The sequence below is a fragment of the Setaria viridis genome, chromosome 1 (genome assembly GCF_005286985.2).
Source record: "Setaria viridis chromosome 1, Setaria_viridis_v4.0, whole genome shotgun sequence".
Taxonomy (NCBI): Eukaryota; Viridiplantae; Streptophyta; class Magnoliopsida; order Poales; family Poaceae; genus Setaria; species Setaria viridis.
In genome coordinates this window covers 857,751-880,933 of record NC_048263.2, presented here as the reverse complement: position 1 = coordinate 880,933, position 23,183 = coordinate 857,751, and the positions used below count along the sequence as shown (strand labels likewise).

At 43.8% G+C, this 23,183-nt stretch overlaps 3 protein-coding genes and 1 long non-coding RNA gene across 7 annotated transcripts; 3 read left to right on the top strand and 1 right to left on the bottom strand.

Moving 5' to 3' along the window:
• Nucleotides 1–403: 403 nt before the first annotated feature.
• On the top strand, nt 404–1,948 carry LOC117847290 (uncharacterized). Its single transcript, XR_004638583.2, has 2 exons — nt 404–599; nt 1,303–1,948. It is a non-coding gene; the product is annotated as an uncharacterized lncRNA (long non-coding RNA).
• A 709-nt stretch (nt 1,949–2,657) lies between these two features.
• Nucleotides 2,658–4,824, bottom strand: LOC117847271 (nuclear ribonuclease Z). Its single transcript, XM_034728454.2, has 6 exons — nt 4,235–4,824; nt 4,036–4,131; nt 3,810–3,923; nt 3,548–3,616; nt 3,381–3,455; nt 2,658–2,959 (listed from the first exon to the last, which is right to left on the bottom strand). The coding sequence occupies exons 1-6, from the start codon at nt 4,733–4,735 to the stop codon at nt 2,885–2,887; spliced, it is 930 nt and encodes a 309-aa protein (XP_034584345.1). The 5' UTR covers nt 4,736–4,824; the 3' UTR covers nt 2,658–2,884.
• A 2,968-nt stretch (nt 4,825–7,792) lies between these two features.
• Nucleotides 7,793–12,229, top strand: LOC140220102 (putative disease resistance protein RGA3). Its single transcript, XM_072292613.1, has 2 exons — nt 7,793–12,055; nt 12,089–12,229. The coding sequence occupies exon 1, from the start codon at nt 7,888–7,890 to the stop codon at nt 12,028–12,030; it is 4,143 nt and encodes a 1,380-aa protein (XP_072148714.1). The 5' UTR covers nt 7,793–7,887; the 3' UTR covers nt 12,031–12,055; nt 12,089–12,229.
• Nucleotides 12,230–12,505: 276 nt separating this feature from the next.
• LOC117847282 (putative disease resistance RPP13-like protein 1) lies at nt 12,506–19,429 on the top strand. 4 transcript variants are annotated; one of them, XM_072292636.1, is made up of 6 exons: nt 12,506–15,269; nt 15,346–15,723; nt 16,041–16,205; nt 16,327–16,717; nt 17,771–18,070; nt 18,752–19,429. In XM_072292636.1, the coding sequence occupies exon 1, from the start codon at nt 12,506–12,508 to the stop codon at nt 15,263–15,265; it is 2,760 nt and encodes a 919-aa protein (XP_072148737.1). In that variant the 3' UTR covers nt 15,266–15,269; nt 15,346–15,723; nt 16,041–16,205; nt 16,327–16,717; nt 17,771–18,070; nt 18,752–19,429. The 4 variants fall into 4 exon arrangements, with proteins under 4 accessions (XP_072148737.1, XP_072148769.1, XP_072148757.1 ...); XM_072292668.1 differs by having other exon boundaries at nt 12,506–15,723; nt 16,075–16,205; XM_072292656.1 differs by having other exon boundaries at nt 12,506–15,723; nt 16,361–16,717.
• The last annotated feature ends 3,754 nt before the right edge of the window (nt 19,430–23,183 follow it).

Here is a 23,183-nt window from a genome sequence, read left to right as displayed (position 1 = left end):
GCAGAGAATATTATACCCTGGGTTAAAGTGGTTCCAGAATTTGATGGTAATCTTTTTTTCAAGAATACGTAAGAAAGTTACATATTTTTGTGTTAAGAAGATGAAAATAAGTACATTGCACAATGCGGGCCTACGGTCACACGCACGCGGGTTCACAAACGCTTGGAACTTATACGGATAAACTAAAACAACGTGGAAAGGAGCACAGACGGATAGACACAGAACTAGACTGTTGGTCCTAGCATGCCTATTGTATGAAGTGGATATCTTCTTGTAATCCTGTACTTCTTGTCTTCTTGACCTGGCAGGTTACAGGAGGCTTTGCACCATAAAAATAAGCGAAGACCATTACGTTGACGGTTGACAGTGCATCATTCAGCATCAAAGGCATCAAGGCAAGCTGCTCCATTTATATGTTTCCTCCCCTTTTCATGAGTTCATTAGCAACTAATTCGTTGTCTAAGAATGTCATGTTCTGTTTTCTCCAGTCCAACATGGTATAAAAAAAATATGACCATACTGAAGCTTGGAATGGCATCCTACTCTGCACCGAGGATGGTAGTCGACACTCGACAACAACTCAACGAAGAGGCGTCGAGGTATGCCCTTGACACCATGTTGCTTATGATGTTTTGATTGCTCCTGAAAAGAAATTAACATTCCGAGTTCTGTATTGCGACTTGTTAAGTAATTTACTTGAATCCTTTGGCAGAAAGTTGACCTTAGAGGCTATGCCCCTCGAGCACTTGCTACTTGCAGCAGTTTTCAAACGAGTTTTCCCGCATTTCAGCTTCAGTTTTTGTAAGGAATCGGTAGCCTAAGAGGGGGAGAGCGTAAATTAGGCAAACTTAAAACCTTAACCTATAGCTTCCACTACAAAGCATCAAATATAAACTAAAACATGCTATCAAGATGTGCAACTAAGATTGATGCTTAAATACCATAGAATAATTCTAGATACCAGTGCTTGGTCACTTGAATACCATAACTTGAACACTTGAATATGATGATTTGGATATCAAGAATACCATAGCTTGATTACTTGAATACCATAATTTGGACCTTGCCAGGGTTTGGTTTGCACACTCGAACCTAGAAAGACAAACCATTAGTCCCAATGACTATGTTGTCACTCAATTATCAAAATCACAAACGTCGTATAGGGTCATGTTCTCTACAGTTTGTACACAGCTATTTTTTAGATAAATGATACTTTGCTGGATTATTAGTTGATATGATGTGACACATTTGAATTATAGATGCTCTTGTATGTCTGAAGACCATGCCTTGTGATCTTGGCAGGCTCAGCTGTGGAAGGTGGCCAAGGCTGCAACCTGCGGTCCTCAGCCAGGCAGCAATCCTGGTCCCAGGCCGATGAAATCAAGCGCCTGGATGCGCTGCCTGGCACATGCAGGTTTCTCAGGACTCGATCCAAAGCGCGGGGTGAAATGGTCGTGGTGGCCTGCCTCGTGGGACGACAGCTTCGATTTCACGGCGGCCGGCCCCCCCGGCGGTGACAACTCATGGGCCCCCGTGGCGACTTGAGGCCCAAGAACAGCCTGTCTAGCTCGGCCCAAGCTATTTTTCCCAAATCTGGATGAAGCTGTGTGCACCAGAATCACAAAAGTTTGGACATCAATGAATTGTTAGAGACTTCAGATTGCTTACAAGTCAACTCAGAGGTAAAGCAGCGTTGTAAAGACAGATCGTTGACTTGTTCTGTGATCCATGCCATTCGTCGATTTGCTGATTCTGTTGCACCCATCTTCAATTCATCAGTTGTTCATTTCATGAGGCAGCTCATTTTCAAGCCGCTACTATGATGGTTAACCCATTTCTAATTCGGTGTGGCTGGATGCGGTCCCATCAGACTCATGTAATGATGTAATCCACTATATGTGGTGGCCCTTTTTATTGTTCGCTTGAAAAGAGCTGCCGAGTTCATCTAGAGGCTGGAACTAGTGCACCCGGTAGATTGACATTACTTGCTAGCAATTTCACGTTGCCATATTGTATCTAATTCGGATTAGGATAAGAGAGAGATAGAGTTGGTTTAGGCCTTTATTGGCCAAGGATTCTCCTTTTAGGGGTGATATATAAACCCAATTGTACTAGGGGATTAATCAAGCAATAATATCAAAAGGGTATTGTTGCCCAGCTCTCCTGTCTCTCCCTCGACTCCCTGTTGACGCCGTGCGACAGCACGGCACCTCCCCGTCGACCTTGTTTCAAGCCGAAGCCCCCTGTCTCTCACCGCTACTTCTTGCGCAACAGGCCACGCTCTACCAGAAAACCTTGCAATTTTTATGAGCAGATCAGGAAGCACTATGCTGAATTGCTGAGGAGTGAAAGCATGTTTGATTTGCGTTTCTTACAATGGGGCCATGAAGGGCAAGGACATGCCAGTAGGAATGCAGCTATGTCACTAGTCACTGTGTGCAAACAATTTGCCTATTTTTTTTCCTTATGTGGAGTTGGTACAGTAGTAGTACTGCCTGTATCTTCAGATGAAGCGGGGATTGTTTCTATTTCAGCTGTACAATTTATATGAATGTGTAGAACATGAACCAGTTTCGTTGGCCAAAATTCACATGGTATTCGTGTACTATAATTGTTCATGTTCAGAAATAAGGTAAATGATTCTGAACAAAAAGAAATAAAGTAAATATTGTTAATATGGGTTGTTCCACATTTTACTATTCCAACATTCCAATATCATGTGAGTGAAACAAGTATAGACAACTGAAAGCAGAAGATTTCCCAGAAATCTTCAGAAAATTGCTATAGTATCATCAGAGCACACATAGCAAAAAGATTTCCAGTGAAAATACCAATGGAATCCAATTTAGAAAACTTCATTGCTGATTTGTCAGTTCATGTTTCTTTAGAAGCCTTCCTTCAACGCATAAACTCTGCTTCGGAAAGATGGTGGCAACCTGTTTATTGCTGCATCAATTTCCTGCAAATAGAGTAGTCATATCTCATGAGATTTAGTTTCACTCATAAAAAGTCTTCATAGAAGGGTAATGGAATCAAATGGCTTAGTCGCAAAGAATGCAAAACAAATAGGCCAAATTTTCAAGAGAAAATGAAAAGGCAACAAGAAAATTAGCATATACTTCTTTATCATAACTACAACTTTAGAGTACAGAAGAGGTGCGCATGTTGGTGCCACTGATTAGAACACAAACTTGGAGGTCATGCTGATTAGAACAAAAGCAAGGATAGCCACGTGGAAACAAAGCATCTTAAATATGAATGGAATTAGGATAGAATAGGCAAACAGAAGCAGTCAAAATGGAGTTGAATAACAGAAAAGAAATGAAGCTGGCCAAAGAATTTCAGTAGATAGAATACACAATGGTTAGATGTCAGCCCACCTCTGCAGTGTAACGAGCAGAAAAGTGAATGAGTAGAATAGCTTTGTTTCCAAGCTTGTCAGACTGGCTTGCTATCTGCAGTGCCAAAAATAAACATCACGGTAAATACTAATATTTGACATTTTGGAAGTTGAATAAACGATTTTGGAATATCTCAAATAACACACCTCAAATAAGTGTGTGTGCCCATATTCTCTTGCATGCTCAACCGAAATGGAGTCGTCTAGAAAAGTACTCTGAAATCCATAGAGCACATCTCACTACCAAAAATATCATAGAGGGGAACGATTTCAGAAAATAAAACGTTCAGCAGTGGAAATGGAACGCATTGCTAAGTAAGGTTGCTACTTGCTGTTAGTGACATAAAAAATTTGTCAAATGTTGCAAACTGAGAGCATAGCTGTAAAGTGACAAGTAATAACAAAATACCTCGACAACAAGAATTTTTGCCCCCAACACATCTGCATTGTCTGGATCAAGAATGAAATCTGATGTCGTATCTCCCGTGAAAGCAATCTCAGGGGTGGACACCGTATTCGTGATCTGCAAATTAAAAATAGGTGAATGGTGAGGGGGGCATATAAGCCCATACCACATCAACATGCTACTAGACGGTGCTTCAATTTGAACTCCACAGCCACCATGGCAGACAGACCTCCACACCTGATAACTTCAACCGCTTAATCTCGCTCCCTGGGAGACCAATGAACTCCTGCTTGAGCTTCTGCTTCACCGAGTATATGACATACCCCTGCACACACCCCCATCCAAGCATTGCAGGATTATAACGGATCAATTTGGAACAGGTGCATCCAAGGACAAGGAGTGGAATGAACCCAAGTAATTCGCCACACCTGGCTGGGTATGGCGTGGTAGGTCCTGAAAGCCCTGACCTTGATGTCCCTCCTCAATTCGTACTCCTCCCCGACCTCGAGGGGGACCAAGTTATGCTTGAGCTCCGACTGGTCTATGGCGCGGTGCACCTCGAACAGCCGCTCCACGAGGTCCCGGAGGCACGCCGGGACGAAGATGGTGGCCGGGCGCAGCCTGAAGAGACCCCGCGTGGCCACGTACATGGGGAGGCCCCCGATGTGGTCGAGATGCCCATGGGAGATGAAGAGGAACTCCTGCGAGATGGCGCGCTGCGGGCACCGGCCGATGTCGAAGGCGAGGCTCAGCGTCGGGAAGATGACGCAGGTCTCTTGGCCGCCGATGGAGAGGCCCTCCACGGGGTACCCCTCGATCTCCAGCCGGTGCTTCGCCTTCGGCCTCGATGGCGGCGCGGAAGCGGAAGTAAGAGGAGGGGCGGCGGCGGTGGACGCAGCCTCCGCCGCGGACTCGCTGACCTTCGCCATCCCGCCGCCGACGAAGAGGGTTTGCGGCGCCGGCAGTCAAGGCGTGGGCGTGCGGTCGTGCGGACGAGATGCTACTGCTGCTGGGTTGGGACTTGGGCCGTCGTTGTGGGGAGAGGTGGGCGATTGGGCCTCTCTTGTGGGTTGCGGCCTTGGCTCAACAAGCAAAAACGAGGCCCTTTGGACAGCACGATGGCCCGATATAAATAAAAAAACTCATACAAAAATAAAACATCATATTTTTCAAACAAAACATCCAAATAAAAATCAATTGCATCATTATTTTTCTTATAACGATATTTTCAAGATAATACCACACTCGAATATATCTGAATGGTTTTCTAACTAGAACAATTTGATTGTTTGTCCTAGATGTTTTGGCTCAACTTGTGTGGTTGGATTAGGAAACTTATTTAGAGGGTGCTCTATGTGTATCAAGATCAACGAGGAAAACAGCACATATTTTAAACCTAGGCTATGTTCGGTTGCGGTGGTTCTAATCCCCAAGATGATTTTTTCCATACCGGGAATAAACAGTGGATCCTGATCTGTTACTCTCTAATCCTTGTGGGGACAATTTCCAATCTAGACTTAAGGTCTGATTGGCTCACGGCCACAACGTGCCACCGCCTAAAGTGCGGCAAGTCACCGGTGTTTGGCTGCTGCTTGGTTCAACTCGCAAGCGTGGCAGCCACAGGCTTTTTTAGAAAAAAAAAAAACCGCCATGGCCATGACGCCGATTTTTAGCACCCAGCCAAATAGGTCCTTAATCCCTGTCTGTGTTAGGTTACAGGGATCAACTATGGCCGAAGAACATGTTTCTGGCCAGTGTTACTAAGTTAGAGGGTACTTTAACTTATTCATCTTTTATGTACCAGAGAGAAGCATTATATTATAGATTATAGATAATATATTGATAGTATTTCGGTCTTGGTATATAGAAGCACTTAATAATATTTGTGACACAATATAGCTTAGTAAAATAAAGTGGGTGAGGAAGAAGCTTTGTGATCCTTGGAAACGCTGGGTTTCCTTGATTTGGAATTGCCTGGTGCATGTCATATGTGTTTGTTGATCGGTACTTTTTTTGTTGTCCATTCATGGCTGTGTGCCTGCGTTCATTTCACTATGTAACTGGCACCTTTTTCTCAACCAGAAAGAACTTCCATTAAAACCTTATGCTAGTCAAATCGCTAGCCTCCAGTCCATTTACAATGTCTGGAGCATCATCAGTCATGAGCTCCTCATCCAAAATACTGAAGTCACTACAATGAGCAGCAAGAGCGTGAGATACTCTATTACAGCTTCTTGGACACTATAAGGTCTTACAAGAATTAAAATTTCAAGTCTATAAGATACTTCAATTCACAAATGAGATTTCCGGCACTAAACATATTGTAGTCCCTCGTCCCTTCAATGGCAGATCTGAGCATCATAGCATATATCTCCAGGACAATATTCATCATTCCTTTATCAGTAACCGCCTGGATTCCTCTTGTACAAGCCAAGCCAGTAACTCTGAGTCCATTGCAGCTGTAATCTGTCATGCTCCGACCAGCATCACTTGACCCCACCCACCATTATGTGTTTGTGCATCAAAAACAACATCATAATTTATCTTTATCACATCTCTGTTTGGACATTTCCATTGCTCTGTCATTCGCCGTGGCCTTTAATTCACTTTCAGAAACAATTGAGCATAGTCTGCAGCAGTATTTCGGATAATATAGGCTAATGTCTCTGTTGTTTTCTGCTAACGGCCATGTCTGATGCTATTTTGATCTTCCCACCAAACCATAGGAGAGTTACAACATTGATCACTGTTTCTGGTTTCATATCAATGATGATTTGTAGAACATATATTAAATAGCAAGCAGTAGTATATATTTCATGTTTCAAACCCGTGAAATGGTGGTGTTATTCTAAACTATTTACCATAGCAGTTAACCAATTTGGCAATTCTGTAGTCTTAATCCTGTTCTTACTCCTGGATGGTGGAGTCTAGACACAGATCAATGGTTAACTGTTATTACTCCTTGATAAAGGACAAAGTGGTTAACTATTATTACTCCTTTTCGATTCTCCTTTTTGCTCCAGAGCCTGTACGCCTTTTGGTGGATACTTGATTTGGTCCTGCAATCGTTAATGTGGCTGTTCGTTTTAACTAAAAAATGTTGCTAAGATAATAATTAAGAAAATTGACATATTAGGCCTCAGCTTGTATTTTCAATCTGAAAGCTGCGTAGCTGTCCAAAACGACAAGGAACGTTTTGTGACCATTCTCACCGGCTAACCGTAGTTTAGCGTAGTCTGTAGTTTAGCGTACACTGGGATCACTACCCCATCATCGTGCAGTAGTCTGTAGCACACATTAGCGTATGTTTAGGTTACAATTAGCAACTTGATTCTTAGAAGATAAAATAACAATTGTATTTCGTACTAAGCACACACAAAAAAAGAACGACGGTGTCTGCTGATTGTCGTCCATATTTGGGCTGTTCGATTCATGGTCTCTTAACATGTTACTATAGCACTGTGAACTGTGAAGTGAAAAATACTGTGAAGTTTGCATTGGGACTGTTTAGTTCGTCTTTAGCAAAGGCAAGACTTTTCTGATGATTATACAAGACCTCACTGGATATTTCTGCAGTTATGCTATTCTAGACTGTTGACCATGGGGACCCAACAAAAATTTCATAGTTCAGAATCCAGCAAAAAAGAAATAGAGAGTGTAAAATCACTGCTCCTAGTGTGTGTTTTCACAAGACAGTGACGCCCATTATCTCGTTTCTTTCCATGTCGCCCCACCACCACTTCCATGTCACTTTAACAGGATGCCTTTCTTTACAGGGACCTTAAGCTCCATTGCAGTTATTCCACAATGCGAAACACGTCGGAATCCTTGCTCACGGTGGGGATGGAATTGTAGCCTGGGTCCCTGATGCCACTGAAAAGCAGAACACAAAGAATAATCGCCTCCGCTGTTGTGTAGGACCTACTAGGCAGCAAAGCAGAGCACTGCACTGCCAGCTCTTATCCTCTGTCTATAGAAATAGACGCCACACATCCTCCCAGCCGCACTGCACTGCACACCACACTTGCAGCCTTCCACAACCCTCCTCGGTTTCATTCCCATTTCTCCCAGCGAGGAGAAGATGGAGACTGCTCTTGGCGCAGCGAATTGGCTCCTCAGCAAGGTGCTCAAGAAGCTCTCCGATGACCTGGTGGCTGGGTATGTGGCCAGCCGTGAGCTCGGCCTCAACTTCGACAAGATCAAGACCGAGCTCAAGTACACCCTCGGGCTGCTGCATGGTGCCCAAGGGAGGGACGTCAGCCACAACCCCGGCCTGCAGGGCTTGCTGGAGGACCTGAGCAAGAAGGCCGATGAGGCAGAGGACGCTCTGGACGAGCTCCACTACTTCATGATCCAGGACGAGCTCGACGGCACCCGGGAGGCCACTCCGGATCTTGGGGATGGCCTCGGTGCTCAAGCTCTGCACGCCCGCCATGCTGCGCGCAACACTGCTGGTAACTGGCTCTCATGCTTCTCTGTTTGTGGCCGTTCACAAGATGATGCTGCTGCTGCTGGTACTGGGAACACAAGCAAGGCCGTCGATTCATTTAACCATATCGACAGTGGGTATGCTGACAAGTTGATATTCGACCGAGTGGCCATGTCAAACAAAATCAAGCAGCTGATGGAGGACATTCACTCACTATGTCCTCGTATCTCTAAATTGCTCGAGATAAACAATAGCAGTAGAATTCCTCCCAAAAGCATGGAACGACCTGCCATCGGGTCGACAATTAGACAAGAGGAGTTTTATGGAAGGAGCACAATTTTTAAGCAAACCGTAGATCGTATGACAAGTGGCACTTGTTCTGATGAGACCCTGTCCGTCCTTCCTATAGTTGGTCCCGGTGGTATTGGTAAGACAACTTTCACCCAGCACCTTTACAATAACGAAAAGATTGAAAAACACTTCGCTGCTAGGGTCTGGGTATGTGTGTCGACTAACTTTGATGTGCTTAAGCTCACCAAAGAGATACGTAGCTGCATACCTGCGGGTGAAAATGAAGTTGAAACAGACAATTTAGATCAGCTTCAGAAATCCATTGCAAAGAGACTGAAATCAAAAAGGTTCTTAATTGTCTTAGATGATATATGGCAATGCAGTGAGGACAGGTGGGTAAATTTCTTAGCTTCTTTCACAATGAGGGAAGCTGAAAAAGGCAGCATGGTCATTGTGACAACTCGATTTCCAAATATAGCACAAATGGTGAAGACAACTACTCCAGTAAACCTGGAAGGTTTGGAGCCTGCTGAGTTCTGGGTGTTCTTTCAAGCATGTGTATTTGGTGAAGTCATAGCTGAGCATGATAATAAGGAAGAACTAATTGACATTGCAAGACAAATAGCAAATAAATTGAAGTGCTCCCCACTGGCAGCCAAAACGGTTGGTCGTTTATTGAAGAAGAGATTCTCTCGGGAACATTGGATGGGAATTCTTCAAAAGAAAGAGTGGCTAAACCAGACCCACAATGATGATATTATGCCAGCCTTGAAAATTAGCTATGACTACCTTCCCTTCCATCTACAAAAATGCTTTTCATATTGTGGCCTTTTTCCTGAGGATTATAAGTTTGATAGCTTAGAGATTAGCCGTTTTTGGATTTCGATAGGCATCATCGATTCCTGTGGTCAGAATGATAAAATTGAGGACATAGGTTCAAAGTATTTGGATGAACTGTTAGATAATGGTTTTCTGATGAAAGGAGATCAAAATTATTATGTAATGCATGATTTGATGCATGAGCTTGCACAGGTTGTTTCATCAAAAGAATGTGCCTATATCAGTTGTTCTAGTTTTAGAGCTGATGATGTCCAACCATCTATTCGCCACCTATCCATCTTGATGTCCAATGACTATAATGAAACTTTTGGTGAAGAAATGGATAAATTGAAGAGAAGGGTAGACATTGGAAATTTACGGAGTTTGATGATTTTTGGAGGATATAGAAGGGCAAGCTTGGTGAATATTTTGAAAGAAACATTTAAGGAGATAAAGGGCCTCCGTGTTCTGTTTATATTCATGAACTACGCAAATTCTTTGCCACCCAGCTTTTCAAAGCTTATCCACCTTCGGCACCTAAAACTTGAGTCACCTTATTATCACTTGAGTCACCTAAAACTGTGCTGTCCTAGAATAGTATCTAGGTTTTATCACTTGAAATTTTTGGACCTTCAAAACTGGCGTGGAATGTGTGATTTGCCTAAAGACATAAGCCGCCTTGTGAATTTATGCCATTTTGGTGCTGGGAAAGAATTCCATACCAATATTCCTGAGGTTGGAAAAATGAGGCTTCTACAAGAGTTGAAAGGATTTGATGTTAAGAAAGAGAGTGCTGGATTTGAACTACGAGAGTTGGGCCAGCTGGTGCAGCTAGGAGGAGAACTCAGTATACGTGGGCTTGAAAATGTGAGATCCAGCAAAGAAGCTGCTGAAGCAAGATTGATGGCAAAAAGAGATCTAATTAAGCTGGGATTATTTTGGAGTAGAGAGCACCAGTCGAAGGTCGATGATATTCTTGATGATCTCCAACCACACTCTAATCTTAGAGATCTTCGCATTGTTAATCATGGTGGTCCCGCAGGTCCTAGTTGGCTATGTGGCAACATCCGCATGAAAAACTTGGAGACCCTCCATCTAGAAGGTGTATCCTGGTCCACTCTTCCACCTTTTGGGCAGCTATATCATCTAAGAGAACTCTGTCTGATAAATATTGTTGGGATATGCCAGTTTGGACCTGACTTCATTGGTGGCATTACAGAGAAAAGTTTCACGCACCTTAAGGAGGTTCAGCTTCATCATATGCCAGAACTTGTGGAGTGGATTGGGGGAGGTAACACACATTTGTTCTCAAGGCTTGAAAGAATCTGGTGCTCTAATTGTCCAAAGCTCACTGCCCTACCGTTCTCAAGGTGCTCTAGTTCTTCTACACATGACAACACCATATGGTTCCCTAATCTATGTTATCTTTCCACTCAAGAATGCCCGAAGTTGTCCCTGCCTCCCCTTCCTCACACTCGCATGCTATCTTTTTTCCGAACGGACAGCTTGAGCTATGAAAACAGATATTTGTCCATTTATAAGATGCCCGGTGAATTGGCCTTCCACAATCTTGGTGAAGTAGAACGTTTGATGATTTCTGATGCATCACTCATCTCATTTACTGACCTTCAAAAGCTACATCCCCTACGAAGAATTGATCTTATGAGATGCAAGGACACATTTCTTAGAGGACTGGATGATGACATTGTGCTCTATTCAGTCCAATCTCTGCACCTCTCGGAATTTATTGTTACCAGGAAACCGTTATCAAATTGGTTCAAATGTTTCCCAGCTCTTTCTGATTTGTCTGTGGGTGCATCAAGTGAGCATCACGATGAGGTTGTGGTATTGCAGGTTCCACCCTCCAGCTCCCTGAGACATGTCCGGTTGTATGGGTGTAAAAATCTGATTCTACCTATGGAAGATGGAGGTGGATTCCAGAGTCACTTGTCGCTCAAATCAGTTTCCATAGACGATTGCAACATGCTATTGTCCCGGTGGTCCACGGGAGAAGCAGCTCAAGGCATCAGTCCTTTCTCTCCTCATGTCGAGGAACTCTATCTTCGGAATGAGTCAAGCACTCTGTCGATGGCTCTGTTCTCAAATCTGATATCTCTTACCAAACTAGAACTAAGAGATTGTAAGAATTTCACAATTGATGGTTTCAATCCTCTCATCACATCAAACCTCGATAGTCTGAAGGTTTGTAATTCGAGACATGATGAAACTGATCCTTATTCTATAGCAGCGGATCTACTCGCAGAGGTGGCAAGGACCAAAACAATGCCCGCAGGTTCCTTCCAACTGGTGCGACTTGTGGTGGACAGCATCTCCGCAGTGCTTGTTGCTCCCATCTGCACCCGCATCTCCGCTACCCTCCGGGTATTAATCTTCGTTTGTGATTGGCGGGTGGAGAGCTTCACGGAAGAGCAGGAGCAGGCCCTTCAGCTCCTCACATCCCTGCAAAAGCTGCAGTTTATTAGCTGCAGGGTGCTGCTGTCCATCCCTCGAGGGCTGCATTGCCTTTCTTCTCTCGGGAATTTACGTATAAGTGGATCTCCTAGAATCAGATCGCTGCCCAAGAAGGGCCTCCCTGATTCACTGCAAGAGTTACGCGTATATGATTGCTCCGCCGAGCTTTATGAGGAATGCCAGAAATTAAGAAGGGCCTCCCTGATTCCCTGATTCACTACTAAGAAAGATTGACGAGGTAACCGCTGAACATCTGTGCTTATTTCTGCAGCAACTACTGTGGTCCGTCCAGACCACCAAAGCTGACTTTCTGCTTCTGCAAGCGAGCAAGCGACAGCTCTGAAAAGTCAGGACGAACAATACCGAGTCAAACATTCAGTTATGCAATCCCTCCCTCACGGATTGCCTCACCTTTCTGCCTCTTGAAGAAATAAATGTCACTAGCTCTCCTAAATTCATGTCGTTGCCAAGGAAGAGCCTGCCCGATTCACTACACTGGCTAATCAAAGCTAGTTGTTACTACGAAGTTTATGGAGCATGCCAAAAATGAAAAATGAAGGGAAACAAAGCCAAATATAATTGTACTTGCCCGGCTACATACTGATGACCAGTCGTTCAACTATGGCTCTTTTCTGCAGCAAATCATTGTGCTTCTGATTTATGATCCTTCATGGTTCCTTCATGATTTATGCCAGCCTTGAAAATTAGCTATGACTACCTTCCCTTCCATCTACAAAAATGCTTTTCATATTGTGGCCTTTTTCCTGAGGATTATAAGTTTGATAGCTTAGAGATTAGCCGTTTTTGGATTTCGATAGGCGTCATCGATTCCTGTGGTCAGAATGATAAAATTGAGGACATAGGTTCAAAGTATTTGGATGAACTGTTAGATAATGGTTTTCTGATGAAAGGAGATCAAAATTATTATGTAATGCATCATTTGATGCATGAGCTTGCACAGGTTGTTTCATCAAAAGAATGTGCCTATATCAGTTGTTCTAGTTTTAGAGCTGATGATGTCCAATCATCTCTTCGCCACCTATCCATCTTGATGTCCAATGACTATAATGAAACTTTTGGTGAAGAAATGGATAAATTGAAGAGAAGGGTAGACATTGGAAATTTACGGAGTTTGATGATTTTTGGAGGATATAAAAGGGCAAGCTCAGTGAATATTTTGAAAGAAACATTTAAGGAGATAAAGGGCCTCCGTGTTCTGTTTATATTCATGAACTCCACAAATTCTTTGCCACCCAGCTTTTCAAAGCTTATCCACCTTCGGCACCTAAAACTTAAGTCACCTTATTATAACTCAGAACTGTGCTGTCCTAGAATAGTATCTAGGTTTTATCACTTGAAATTTTTGGACCTTCAAAACTGGGGTGGAATGTGTGATTTGCCTAAAGACATAAGCCGCCTTGTGAATTTATGCCATTTTGGTGCTTGGCAAGAATTCCATACCAATATTCCTGAGGTTGGAAAAATGAGGCTTCTACAAGAGTTGAAAGGATTTCATGTTAAGAAAGAGAGTGCTGGTTTTGAACTACGAGAGTTGGGCCAGCTAGTGCAGCTAGGAGGAGAACTCAGTATACATGGGCTTGAAAATGTGAGATCCAGCAAAGAAGCTGCTGAAGCAAGATTGATGGCGAAAAGAGATCTAATTAAGCTGGGATTATTTTGGAGTAGAAAGCACCAGTCGAAGGTCGATGATATTCTTGATGATCTCCAACCACACTCTAATCTTAGAGATCTTCGCATTGTTAATCATGGTGGTCCCGCAGGTCCTAGTTGGTTATGTGGCAACATCCGCATGAAAAACTTGGAGACCCTCCATCTAGAAGGTGTATCCTGGTCCACTCTTCCACCTTTTGGGCAGCTATATCATCTAAGAGAACTCTGTCTGATAAATATTGTTGGGATATGCCAGTTTGGACCTGACTTCATTGGTGGCATTACAGAGAAAAGTTTCACGCACCTTAAGGAGGTTCAGCTTCATCATATGCCAGAACTTGTGGAGTGGATTGGGGGAGGTAACACACATTTGTTCTCAAGGCTTGAAAGAATCTGGTGCTCTAATTGTCCAAAGCTCACTGCCCTACCGTTCTCAAGGTGCTCTAGTTCTTCTACACATGACAACACCATATGGTTCCCTAATCTATGTTATCTTTCCACTCAAGAATGCCCGAAGTTGTCCCTGCCTCCCCTTCCTCACACTCGCATGCTATCTTTTTTCCGAACGGACAGCTTGAGCTATGAAAACAGATATTTGTCCATTTATAAGATGCCCGGTGAATTGGCCTTCCACAATCTTGGTGAAGTAGAACGTTTGATGATTTCTGATGCATCACTCATCTCATTTACTGACCTTCAAAAGCTACATCCCCTACGAAGAATTGATCTTATGAGATGCAAGGACACATTTCTTAGAGGACTGGATGATGACATTGTGCTCTATTCAGTCCAATCTCTGCACCTCTCGGAATTTATTGTTACCAGGAAACCGTTATCAAATTGGTTCAAATGTTTCCCAGCTCTTTCTGATTTGTCTGTGGGTGCATCAAGTGAGCATCACGATGAGGTTGTGGTATTGCAGGTTCCACCCTCCAGCTCCCTGAGACATGTCCGGTTGTATGGGTGTAAAAATCTGATTCTACCTATGGAAGATGGAGGTGGATTCCAGAGCCTCTTGTCGCTCAAATCAGTTTCCATAGGCGATTGCAACATGCTATTGTCCCGGTGGTCCATGCTACAAGCAGCTAAGAGCATCAATCTTTTCCCTCCTCAGGTCGAGGAACTCTATCTTCGGAATGAGCCAAGCACTCTGTCTATGGCTCTGTTCTCAAATCTGACATCTCTTACCACACTAAAACTAAGTGATTGTAAGAATTTCACAATGGATGGTTTCAATCCTCTCATCACATCAACCCTCGAGAGGCTGGAGGTTTCTAATTCGAGAGATGATGAAACTGATCCTTATTCTATAGCAGCGGATCTACTCGCAGAGGTGGCAAGGACCAAAACAATGCCCGCAGGTTCCTTCCAACTGGTGACACTTGAGGTGGACATCATCTCCGCAGTGCTTGTTGCTCCCATCTGCACCCGCATCTCCGCTACCCTCCGGGAATTATCCTTCGTTTATGATTGGCGGGTGGAGAGCTTCACTGAAGAGCAGGAGCAGGCCCTTCAGCTCCTCACATCCCTGCAATGGCTGCAGTTTGTTAGATGCAGGGGGCTGCTGTCCATCCCTCGAGGGCTGCATTGCCTTTCTTCTCTCAAGACTATAATTATAAGTGACTCTCCTAGAATCAGATCGCTGCCCAAGAAGGGCCTCCCTGATTCACTGCAAGAGTTACACATATCTGATTGCTCCGCCGAGCTTTATGAGGAATGCCAGAAATTAAGAGGAACAAGGCCAGATATAGATGTAGATGTCCGCCTGAAAGATTGACGAGGTAACACATGTGATCTCCTCCTGAATATCCATATTATGTCGAGGTAACCGCTGAACATCTGTGCTTATTTCTGCAGCAACTACTGTGGTCCGTCCAGACCACCAAAGCTGACTTTCTGCTTCTGCAAGCGAGCAAGCGACAGCTCTGAAAAGTCAGGACGAACAATACCGAGTCAAACATTCAGTTATGCAATCCCTCCCTCACGGATTGCCTCACCTTTCTGCCTCTTGAAGAAATAAATGTAGCTCTCCTAAATACACTGGCTAATCAAAGCTAGTTGTTGCTACGAAGTTTATGGACCATGCCAAAAATGAAAAATGAAGGGAAACAAAGCCAAATATAATTGTACTTGCCCGGCTACATACTGATGACCAGTCGTTCAACTATGGCTCTTTTCTGCAGCAAATCATTGTGCTTCTGATTTATGATCCTTCATGGTTCCTTCAGTATGGAGGTTTGTTTAAATAAAAATTACTTATGATCCTCGATTTATGATTTCATTCACATTTCAAGCAACCACTTGGATTATCTGGATTGCTGCTTTTTGCATTGTAGCCCACTGCTATGCTTCTTTTTTAGCGCAACCATCTTACCTAACCTTCATTTCTTCTATCCACTCATTTAATTTCTTATAAAATTTCACTATCTTTTGTTCTGTGTCACACTACTTTCCAGCCCTTTTTATCTTAAAACAGCATATCATCGTAAATCACTACTTCTGCAATTTTACCAAGAACTATTGTTCCCATTAACCTGCTGCTTCCTTACCAGGAACGATAAATATCCTTTGGTTTTCTTAAAGCAGCTGCTGGTAATTTTGAAGATCAGTCCCATGGATCTGCATCCTGAAATAAGCAGTCAGATTGTCTTCTTAATGGAAATACTATTGCAACACCGAATTTGAAGCAAACCTGTGAAAGGAATGTGTGACACAAGGTGCGCCTGACACTCCATTGTGCAAATTAAAGTTCATAATTTCTGATCATTCCAGTGATGCAAGCTTTATGCTTAAAAAGAATAGTCATAGTCTTTTTTTGTGTGTTTTTTATTCTCTCAGGATCTTTATGCTTAAAAGGAGCTGACCTGTGCAGAAGGAAGCTCGTCGCCTATCGCTCTCAAGAGTTCTGGATCATCCGGTCAGTTGATGAACAGTTGCCATCGCCAGATTCCTCCATGCTATGATCAAGATCTTGAATATATGCGCCTGTCTGCCTGCCAGTCCCTCCCGTTCAAACTTCAAACAACCACTGCCGTTTGCCTGAAACAAACTCAACTCATGAGTCACGACCCGTTTCAGGCATAGCAAGAGCTCTGATCTACATAAGGAATTTGGGATCAGAATATAATGCTCCGAACATTCTGAACTCCGAAGCTTAACAACGGTATCCTGCTGGCCTGCTCCTATGAAGCTTAGAATGGTACGCAGTGGTGGTCAGCAATGAACAATGGTACGTATATCCTTGACGCAGCTATCATATTTCATATCCATAACTCCAAATTCGTTCCATTAGTGTAGAAGAATATGTTTTTTTAGATAATGGAAGATAATATTCCGGCTTTCGGACATCCTCTTACGAGAATGCATCAGATCATAAACAATACAGTGAGAGGCACATGTTTCAAGTGAACATGTAGCCAAGACAACAGAAAATCTGATGTATTAAAGAAAATTAACAAAACTAAGAAGAAACTCAAAATCTCCAACAAACTATTCCAGTAATCTCCCTTCACGGCATGTTTCGTAAGGTTGCCTCCAAAAGACCCAACTTCTCCACCAGGTGGAAGTGGAACCGAAGCATGAGCTAAATTCAACAACGGGAAAGAGAAACAACTCCATATTCTGATTGACGCTCTAACCACCAAGCTAATACCGCATCAAAACCATCCACACTTCCACTAACATAGGCAGCAGCGATAGGTAAGATACCAACAGCTATTGAAGAATCTAAGTTGGGCAACCGCAATACCCGCACGAAGTGCACCATCACTCAAGAAGCCTCCAAAACAATGCCTCCACCGAGGAAATGACGATAGTCGCCACCACCGCTGCCAACTGGGATAAAGTTTTCACCTGAAGATCCAGTGATGGAGGTGGGATCGGGATATTTGGGTGGCGCCTCCAAGAAGAAAATGTAGTTGCAGAGAATATTATACTCTCGGTTAAAGCGGTTCCAGAATTTGATGTAATCTTTTTTTTTCGAGAATACGTAGGAAAACTGCGTATCTTTGTGTTAAGAAGATGAAAATAAGTACATTGGACAACGATGAGCCTACTGGTCACACGCGGATTCGCAAACGCTTGGAACTTATACGGATAAACTAAAACAACCAGCGCACAGAACTAGACTGTTGGTCACACGCGGATTCGCAAACGCTTGGAACTTATACGGATAAACTAAAACAACCAACGCACAGAACTAGACTGTTGGTCCTAGCATGCCTATTGTATGAAGTGGATATCTTCCTGTAATCCTGTACTTCTTGTCTTCTTGACCTGGCAGGTTACAGGAGGTAATTATGAATCTTTGCACCATAAAAATAAGCGAAGACCATTACGTTGACGGTTGACAGTGCATCATTCAGCATCAAGGCATCAAGGCAAGCTGCTCCATTTATATGTTTCCTCCCCTTTTCATGAGTTCATTAGCAACTAATTCGTTGTCTAAGAATGTCATGTTCTGTTTTCTCCGGTCCAACATGGTATAAAAAAATATGACCATACTGAAGCTTGGAATGGCATCCTACTCTGCACCGAGGATGGTAGTCGACACTCGACAACAACTCAACGAAGAGGCTTCGAGGTATGCCCTTGACACCATGTTGCTTATGATGTTTTGATTGCTCCTGAAAAGAAATTAACATTCCGAGTTCTGTATTGCGACTTGTTAAGTAATTTACTTGAATCCTTTGGCAGAAAGTTGACCTTAGAGGCTATGCCCCTCGAGCACTTGCTACTTGCAGCAGTTTTCAAACGAGTTTTCCCGCATTTCAGCTTCAGTTTTTGTAAGGAATCGGTAGCCTAAGAGGGGGAGAGCGTAAATTAGGCAAACTTAAAACCTTAACCTATAACTTCCACTACAAAGCATCAAATATAAACTAACACATGCTATCAAGATGTGCAACTAAGATTGATGCTTAAATACCATAGAATAATTCTAGATGCCATAGCTTGAACACTTGAATATGATGATTCTGATATCAAGAATACCATAGCTTGGATACTTGAATACCATAATTTGGACCTTGCCATGGTTTGATTTGCATACTCGAACTTAGAAAGACAAACCATTAGTCCCAATGACTATGTTGTTACTCAATCACCAAAATCACAAACGTCGTATAGGGTCATGTTTTCTACCGTTTGTACACAGCTACTTTTTAGATAAATGATACTTTGCTGGATTATTAGTTGATATGATGTGACACATTTGATATATAGATGCTCATGTATGTCTGAAGACCATGCCTTGTGATCTTGGCAGGCTCAGCTGTGGAAGGTGGCCAAGGCTGCAACCTACACGCGCGCATTGGTCGCTGCTTGTTTGGATGCGGTCCTCAACCAGGCAGCAATCCTGGTCCCAGGCCGATGAAATCAAGCGCCTGGATGCGCTGCCCGGCACATGCAGGTTTCTCAGGACTCGATCCAAAGCGCGGGGTGAAATGGTCGTGGTGGCCTGCCTCGTGGGACGACAGCTTCGATTTCACGGCGGCCGGGCCCCCCGGCGGTGACAACTCATGGGCCCCCGTGGCGACTTGAGGCTCAAGAACAGCCTGTCTAGCTCGGCCCAAGCTAAAGTTCAACAACAAATACCGGGCTCCAGCTCCTTGCCGACCCAAGAAATGGACGCGATGATCCCTGGCGACATCAGACACCTATAATACATATTTCGAGTTGGTTTTTGTTCTAGACAACGCAGCGATGGCGCAGGTCCCTTTGTAACAATACAAATAAACAAAGCTTTCATTACGCAGCTGCTTATGTTGGCCTGATCAACGAAAGTGGAGACCAAAGCATTCCTCTTCAGATTATTCTAACCATGCCGGCCACTGTCATCATCTGTTGCTGTATAACCACGTGCAAAAGTAAACCGCCTCAACAAATCTGTAAACTCGTACGGCAAGATCTGATCACCACCGATCAAGTATGTTGTGTGCATGAAGGGGAATCTACATCAGCATGTGTTTCCTTCTTGGGGGTCACCAAAGAAGCCCCAAAGATGCATCAAACAACTTCTAAAATTGGGTAAAGCAGGTAGAGATGGATAAGATCAATCCGAGCATAGGCGCAATCTTTCCTGCTCATCCTGAAAAAAACTCACAACACTCAGTTGAGATTTTGGGTTTTGGCTAGTAACTGAACATTGGGCCACTTCAAACTTTTCTCTAAAGTTCTAGGTACCTACTTATAAATATCTTAATTTAGTCTAAATTTGCTCATAAGCTTAATTTAGACTTCTCGGGACTCAGCGCAGGCAGCAGCAAATATTCCCTCTTTATCTGTCAAAAAGAGGCGGTTTCTTTTAAGCTTTTATTTTACATGGGTTCTTTTTTTTAGCTCAATGAGTGCGAGAAAGATCTTTATTTCCTTCTAGAATTTCCTTTCACTTTGTTGCTTCCAAATTCGAGAAAAGATAAGCAAGCGAACAAAAAAAGGCACGGAAATCTCTTTTGTCCCGACATGAGTGCAAATTTTCACAATAAATGGGAAATGATTGATCCTATGATTAGTCTTAGGCGATCGGTGTGTAGACAGCTCATTTTGTGTTAAGCTCGTGACAATAATTAGGCCCATAAGCAACCACATTCGGTAGCAGTATTTTTCATGTTTGAACCACTCGCCTAAAAAATTCCGATGATGAATGCATCTAAAATAAATCCACTGTGAATGAACATTATGAATAGTAAAATTGCACCTACTCTGTTTTTAAAGGGAAAAAACAGAGATCACTGTACTGTTATTGACAATAGGCATCCTATCAGCATAGATCAACTTTAATTAGAGCTCACCAGAACCCCATGAGAACTATCCTTAAAAGAATATGCAACAGCATCACCGACCATCAGGATGTGTTTACTTCAATTTTTCAACAGTATTCAGTGAGCGAAACTGTCACACCCGATTTTAAGGACAAAATCGAGTGCATTAAATACATGTGCGCCAGGATCAAGTTACACACATGTACGATAATAGTGAATAATAAAGACAGTGCTAAAGCGAATAGAGAGAGTATTTAACATTATTACATGACCGAAAGTCTCAATAAAATAAAAGTCTAATTTATTACGCAGCGGAACTCCAAAGACGACGACGACACCACAGGCAGCTGACTGAAGAAACGTACGCCTAGAACTCCTCAAAGTCGTGTAGATACTCCTCCTCCCAATTAGCTTGGTCTGAACAGCGGTTTTGCAAGGGTGAGTACACTTATGGTTGGTACTCAACAAGTCGTGGGGAATAGTGTAGTGTAAGGCAAATCAAGGTACGGCTAAGGCATAGTTAGCATTCGCTTTTATTTAAGTTGGTCAAGTTTTATTAGCATTTAACTAAGTATAAGTTCTTTTAAGTTGGTCAAGTTTTATTAGCATTTAACTAAGTATAAGTTCATACCACCCGAAATTAAACATGATCATAAATAAAGTAAACAACATATGCATGAAATGACAACAAGTTAAATCCATCTTCCGATAATATTATCATGTGAGGGTCCAAGCCACTCTTAACCGTGAGCACGGCTGATCGATTAGTTTTACACTCTGCAGATGTGGCACATCTTTACCCACAAGTCGCGTAAAAGTTCAAAAGAACTTTGGACCCAACCATGCGGTGTTTGCAAGGCACCATACCACACTTCCGAGGTGTGATTGCATGGGGACGCTACGAGGCCTTTACAAAGATCCGCTAGCAATGTGGTAACCCGCTAAGGTTTTAGGTCGAAGTGGAACATAGCAGTCCCCTAGTGGGTATAGTGTCTTAGCCAAGCCCACTTCCCAAGAGAGCGAGTGCTAAATCCCATCAACACCTCCCCTCTTGCCCTTTCGGTAAGGTTACCCCAAGCTAGAGTTTCTAATTATTCAGCCAAGACCAGAGCCATTTAGTCTTGTGGTAGCACTGTTTTCCTGGGTGGTTCTCCATGTTCCGATTAACAATAATGATCTTGTATTAATGAAAGGTATAATAGAAGTAAAGCAAGATTAAGCATTGTGTTTAGTTAAACCACCACACCAAGTAAGCACTAAGCATGAGCTACCCAACATAAAGTAAACCGGTTGGTCAAGGCAAAGGTAAATCAATCTAGGCGAACCTTAATTGGGACCCATCAACTTAATCCTAACATGTGCATAGCATAAATGTTGAGTACGAGAAAGTAAAGGTGTATAGAACGAAAAGTAGTGATCAAGGACACGACTTGCCTTCTTGGCCTTGCTCCTGCTATTCGTACTCCTCGAAGGCTTGGTCTTCAACTCCCTCGAACTGCGGGACGTCTACACGCGTCACACGAGCACATACAAGCAAACATGGGCAAAAAGAAAGAAATAGTACACCAATCACAATTAAACAGAGAAATCAAGCTTGAAAAGTTGATCTACACTTTAAAACGAACACGTGGATATAAAGAACACGAAAAACGGAGTTAAGATGCAAAAGATATGATTAAAACAAGATCCAGGGGCTTTTCTGTGAGAAAAATAAAACTTTTAGGGTCAAACCGCGAAAACCGAAGGCTTACACGTAATTACGCGTATAAACCGAAGGTCTAACGTGCAAAAACTCAAATCCGGACGGCGGGTTGATTTTTAGAAAGATCAAGGGTTAAACCGAAAAGTGCGAGGGCAGATCTGTGAATATTTTTCAACGCGATCTGGACCGCGGGTTGATTTGCGGAAAAGGCGGGGGCTTAAGAGCAAAAGCGGCGAGGCGCGGTTGACCGTTACGCGGTCAGATTGACTCGCTATCGGCCGTCGGATCAAGATCTGACGGTCGCGGTCATCGATAACTCGCGGCGGCGGCGGAAAAAAAAATGGCCGGCGGCGGCGGGTCGCCGGAGTAAGCCGAAACAGCGCTCCGGGGATCAGTTTGGCGCGGGGAAAGCACCAGAAGAGAGCGGGGAACACGGCGAACCCGTTTAGGGCCTTGGCGGGAGCCACAGCACGGCGGCGCTCACCTTTTGGCAGCGGCGTGCAGCGGAGAGAGGCGGCGGCGCAAGAGCTTGCGGCAGCTAGGGTTTGGAGGGTGCTGGCGCGGGTGCTCGTGGCCGGGGGAGGCGGCGGCTTAAATAGGGGCGGACGGCTTGGAGATAGAGGCGGCCCCGGATTCAAACCAGTTCGGGGAAGACGGCACCCACCCGGAGATCTCGCGCGGCAGTTGCGGGCGGAGGAGAGTCCAGCCGGAGGTGGGAGACGATGGCGGGTCCCACTTATCGGCGGTAGCGGGCGGTAGGTGGGCCGTAGCGGCTGTGGGCTGGCGCGCGCGTTCGCGGGCCGCGGGAAAGGGGCGAGCGGCGAGCTTCGCAGGCCGGCCGGAGGCGAAGCGGTGGGCCGCACGGGCGAGGGGGTTCGCGGGCCGGCAAAGAAAGGCGGAGCGGGTCGAGCGGCTGGCGCTGGGCTGCCGACAGAGGAGGAGTCGCTGGGCCGAAAGAAAAAGAAGAGGAAGGAAAACAAGGTGCGGCCACGGAGGAGAAGAAGAAAAAGAAAATGAAGAGGGAAAAGGAAAAAGGTTTTGAAAATTGAATTTAAATTTGGAATTCAAATTTTTGGTTCAAACCCAAGCAATCAAAATAAATGCATCAGCATGAATGCACAATTAACTCCTATGATGAGTTTATTAAATTAAAGAAAATGAAATTAAATGCCTAGAATTTAAATGACACCCTAATTTGAGCAAATTTTAATGGATTTGAATTCTCTAAAATTTTG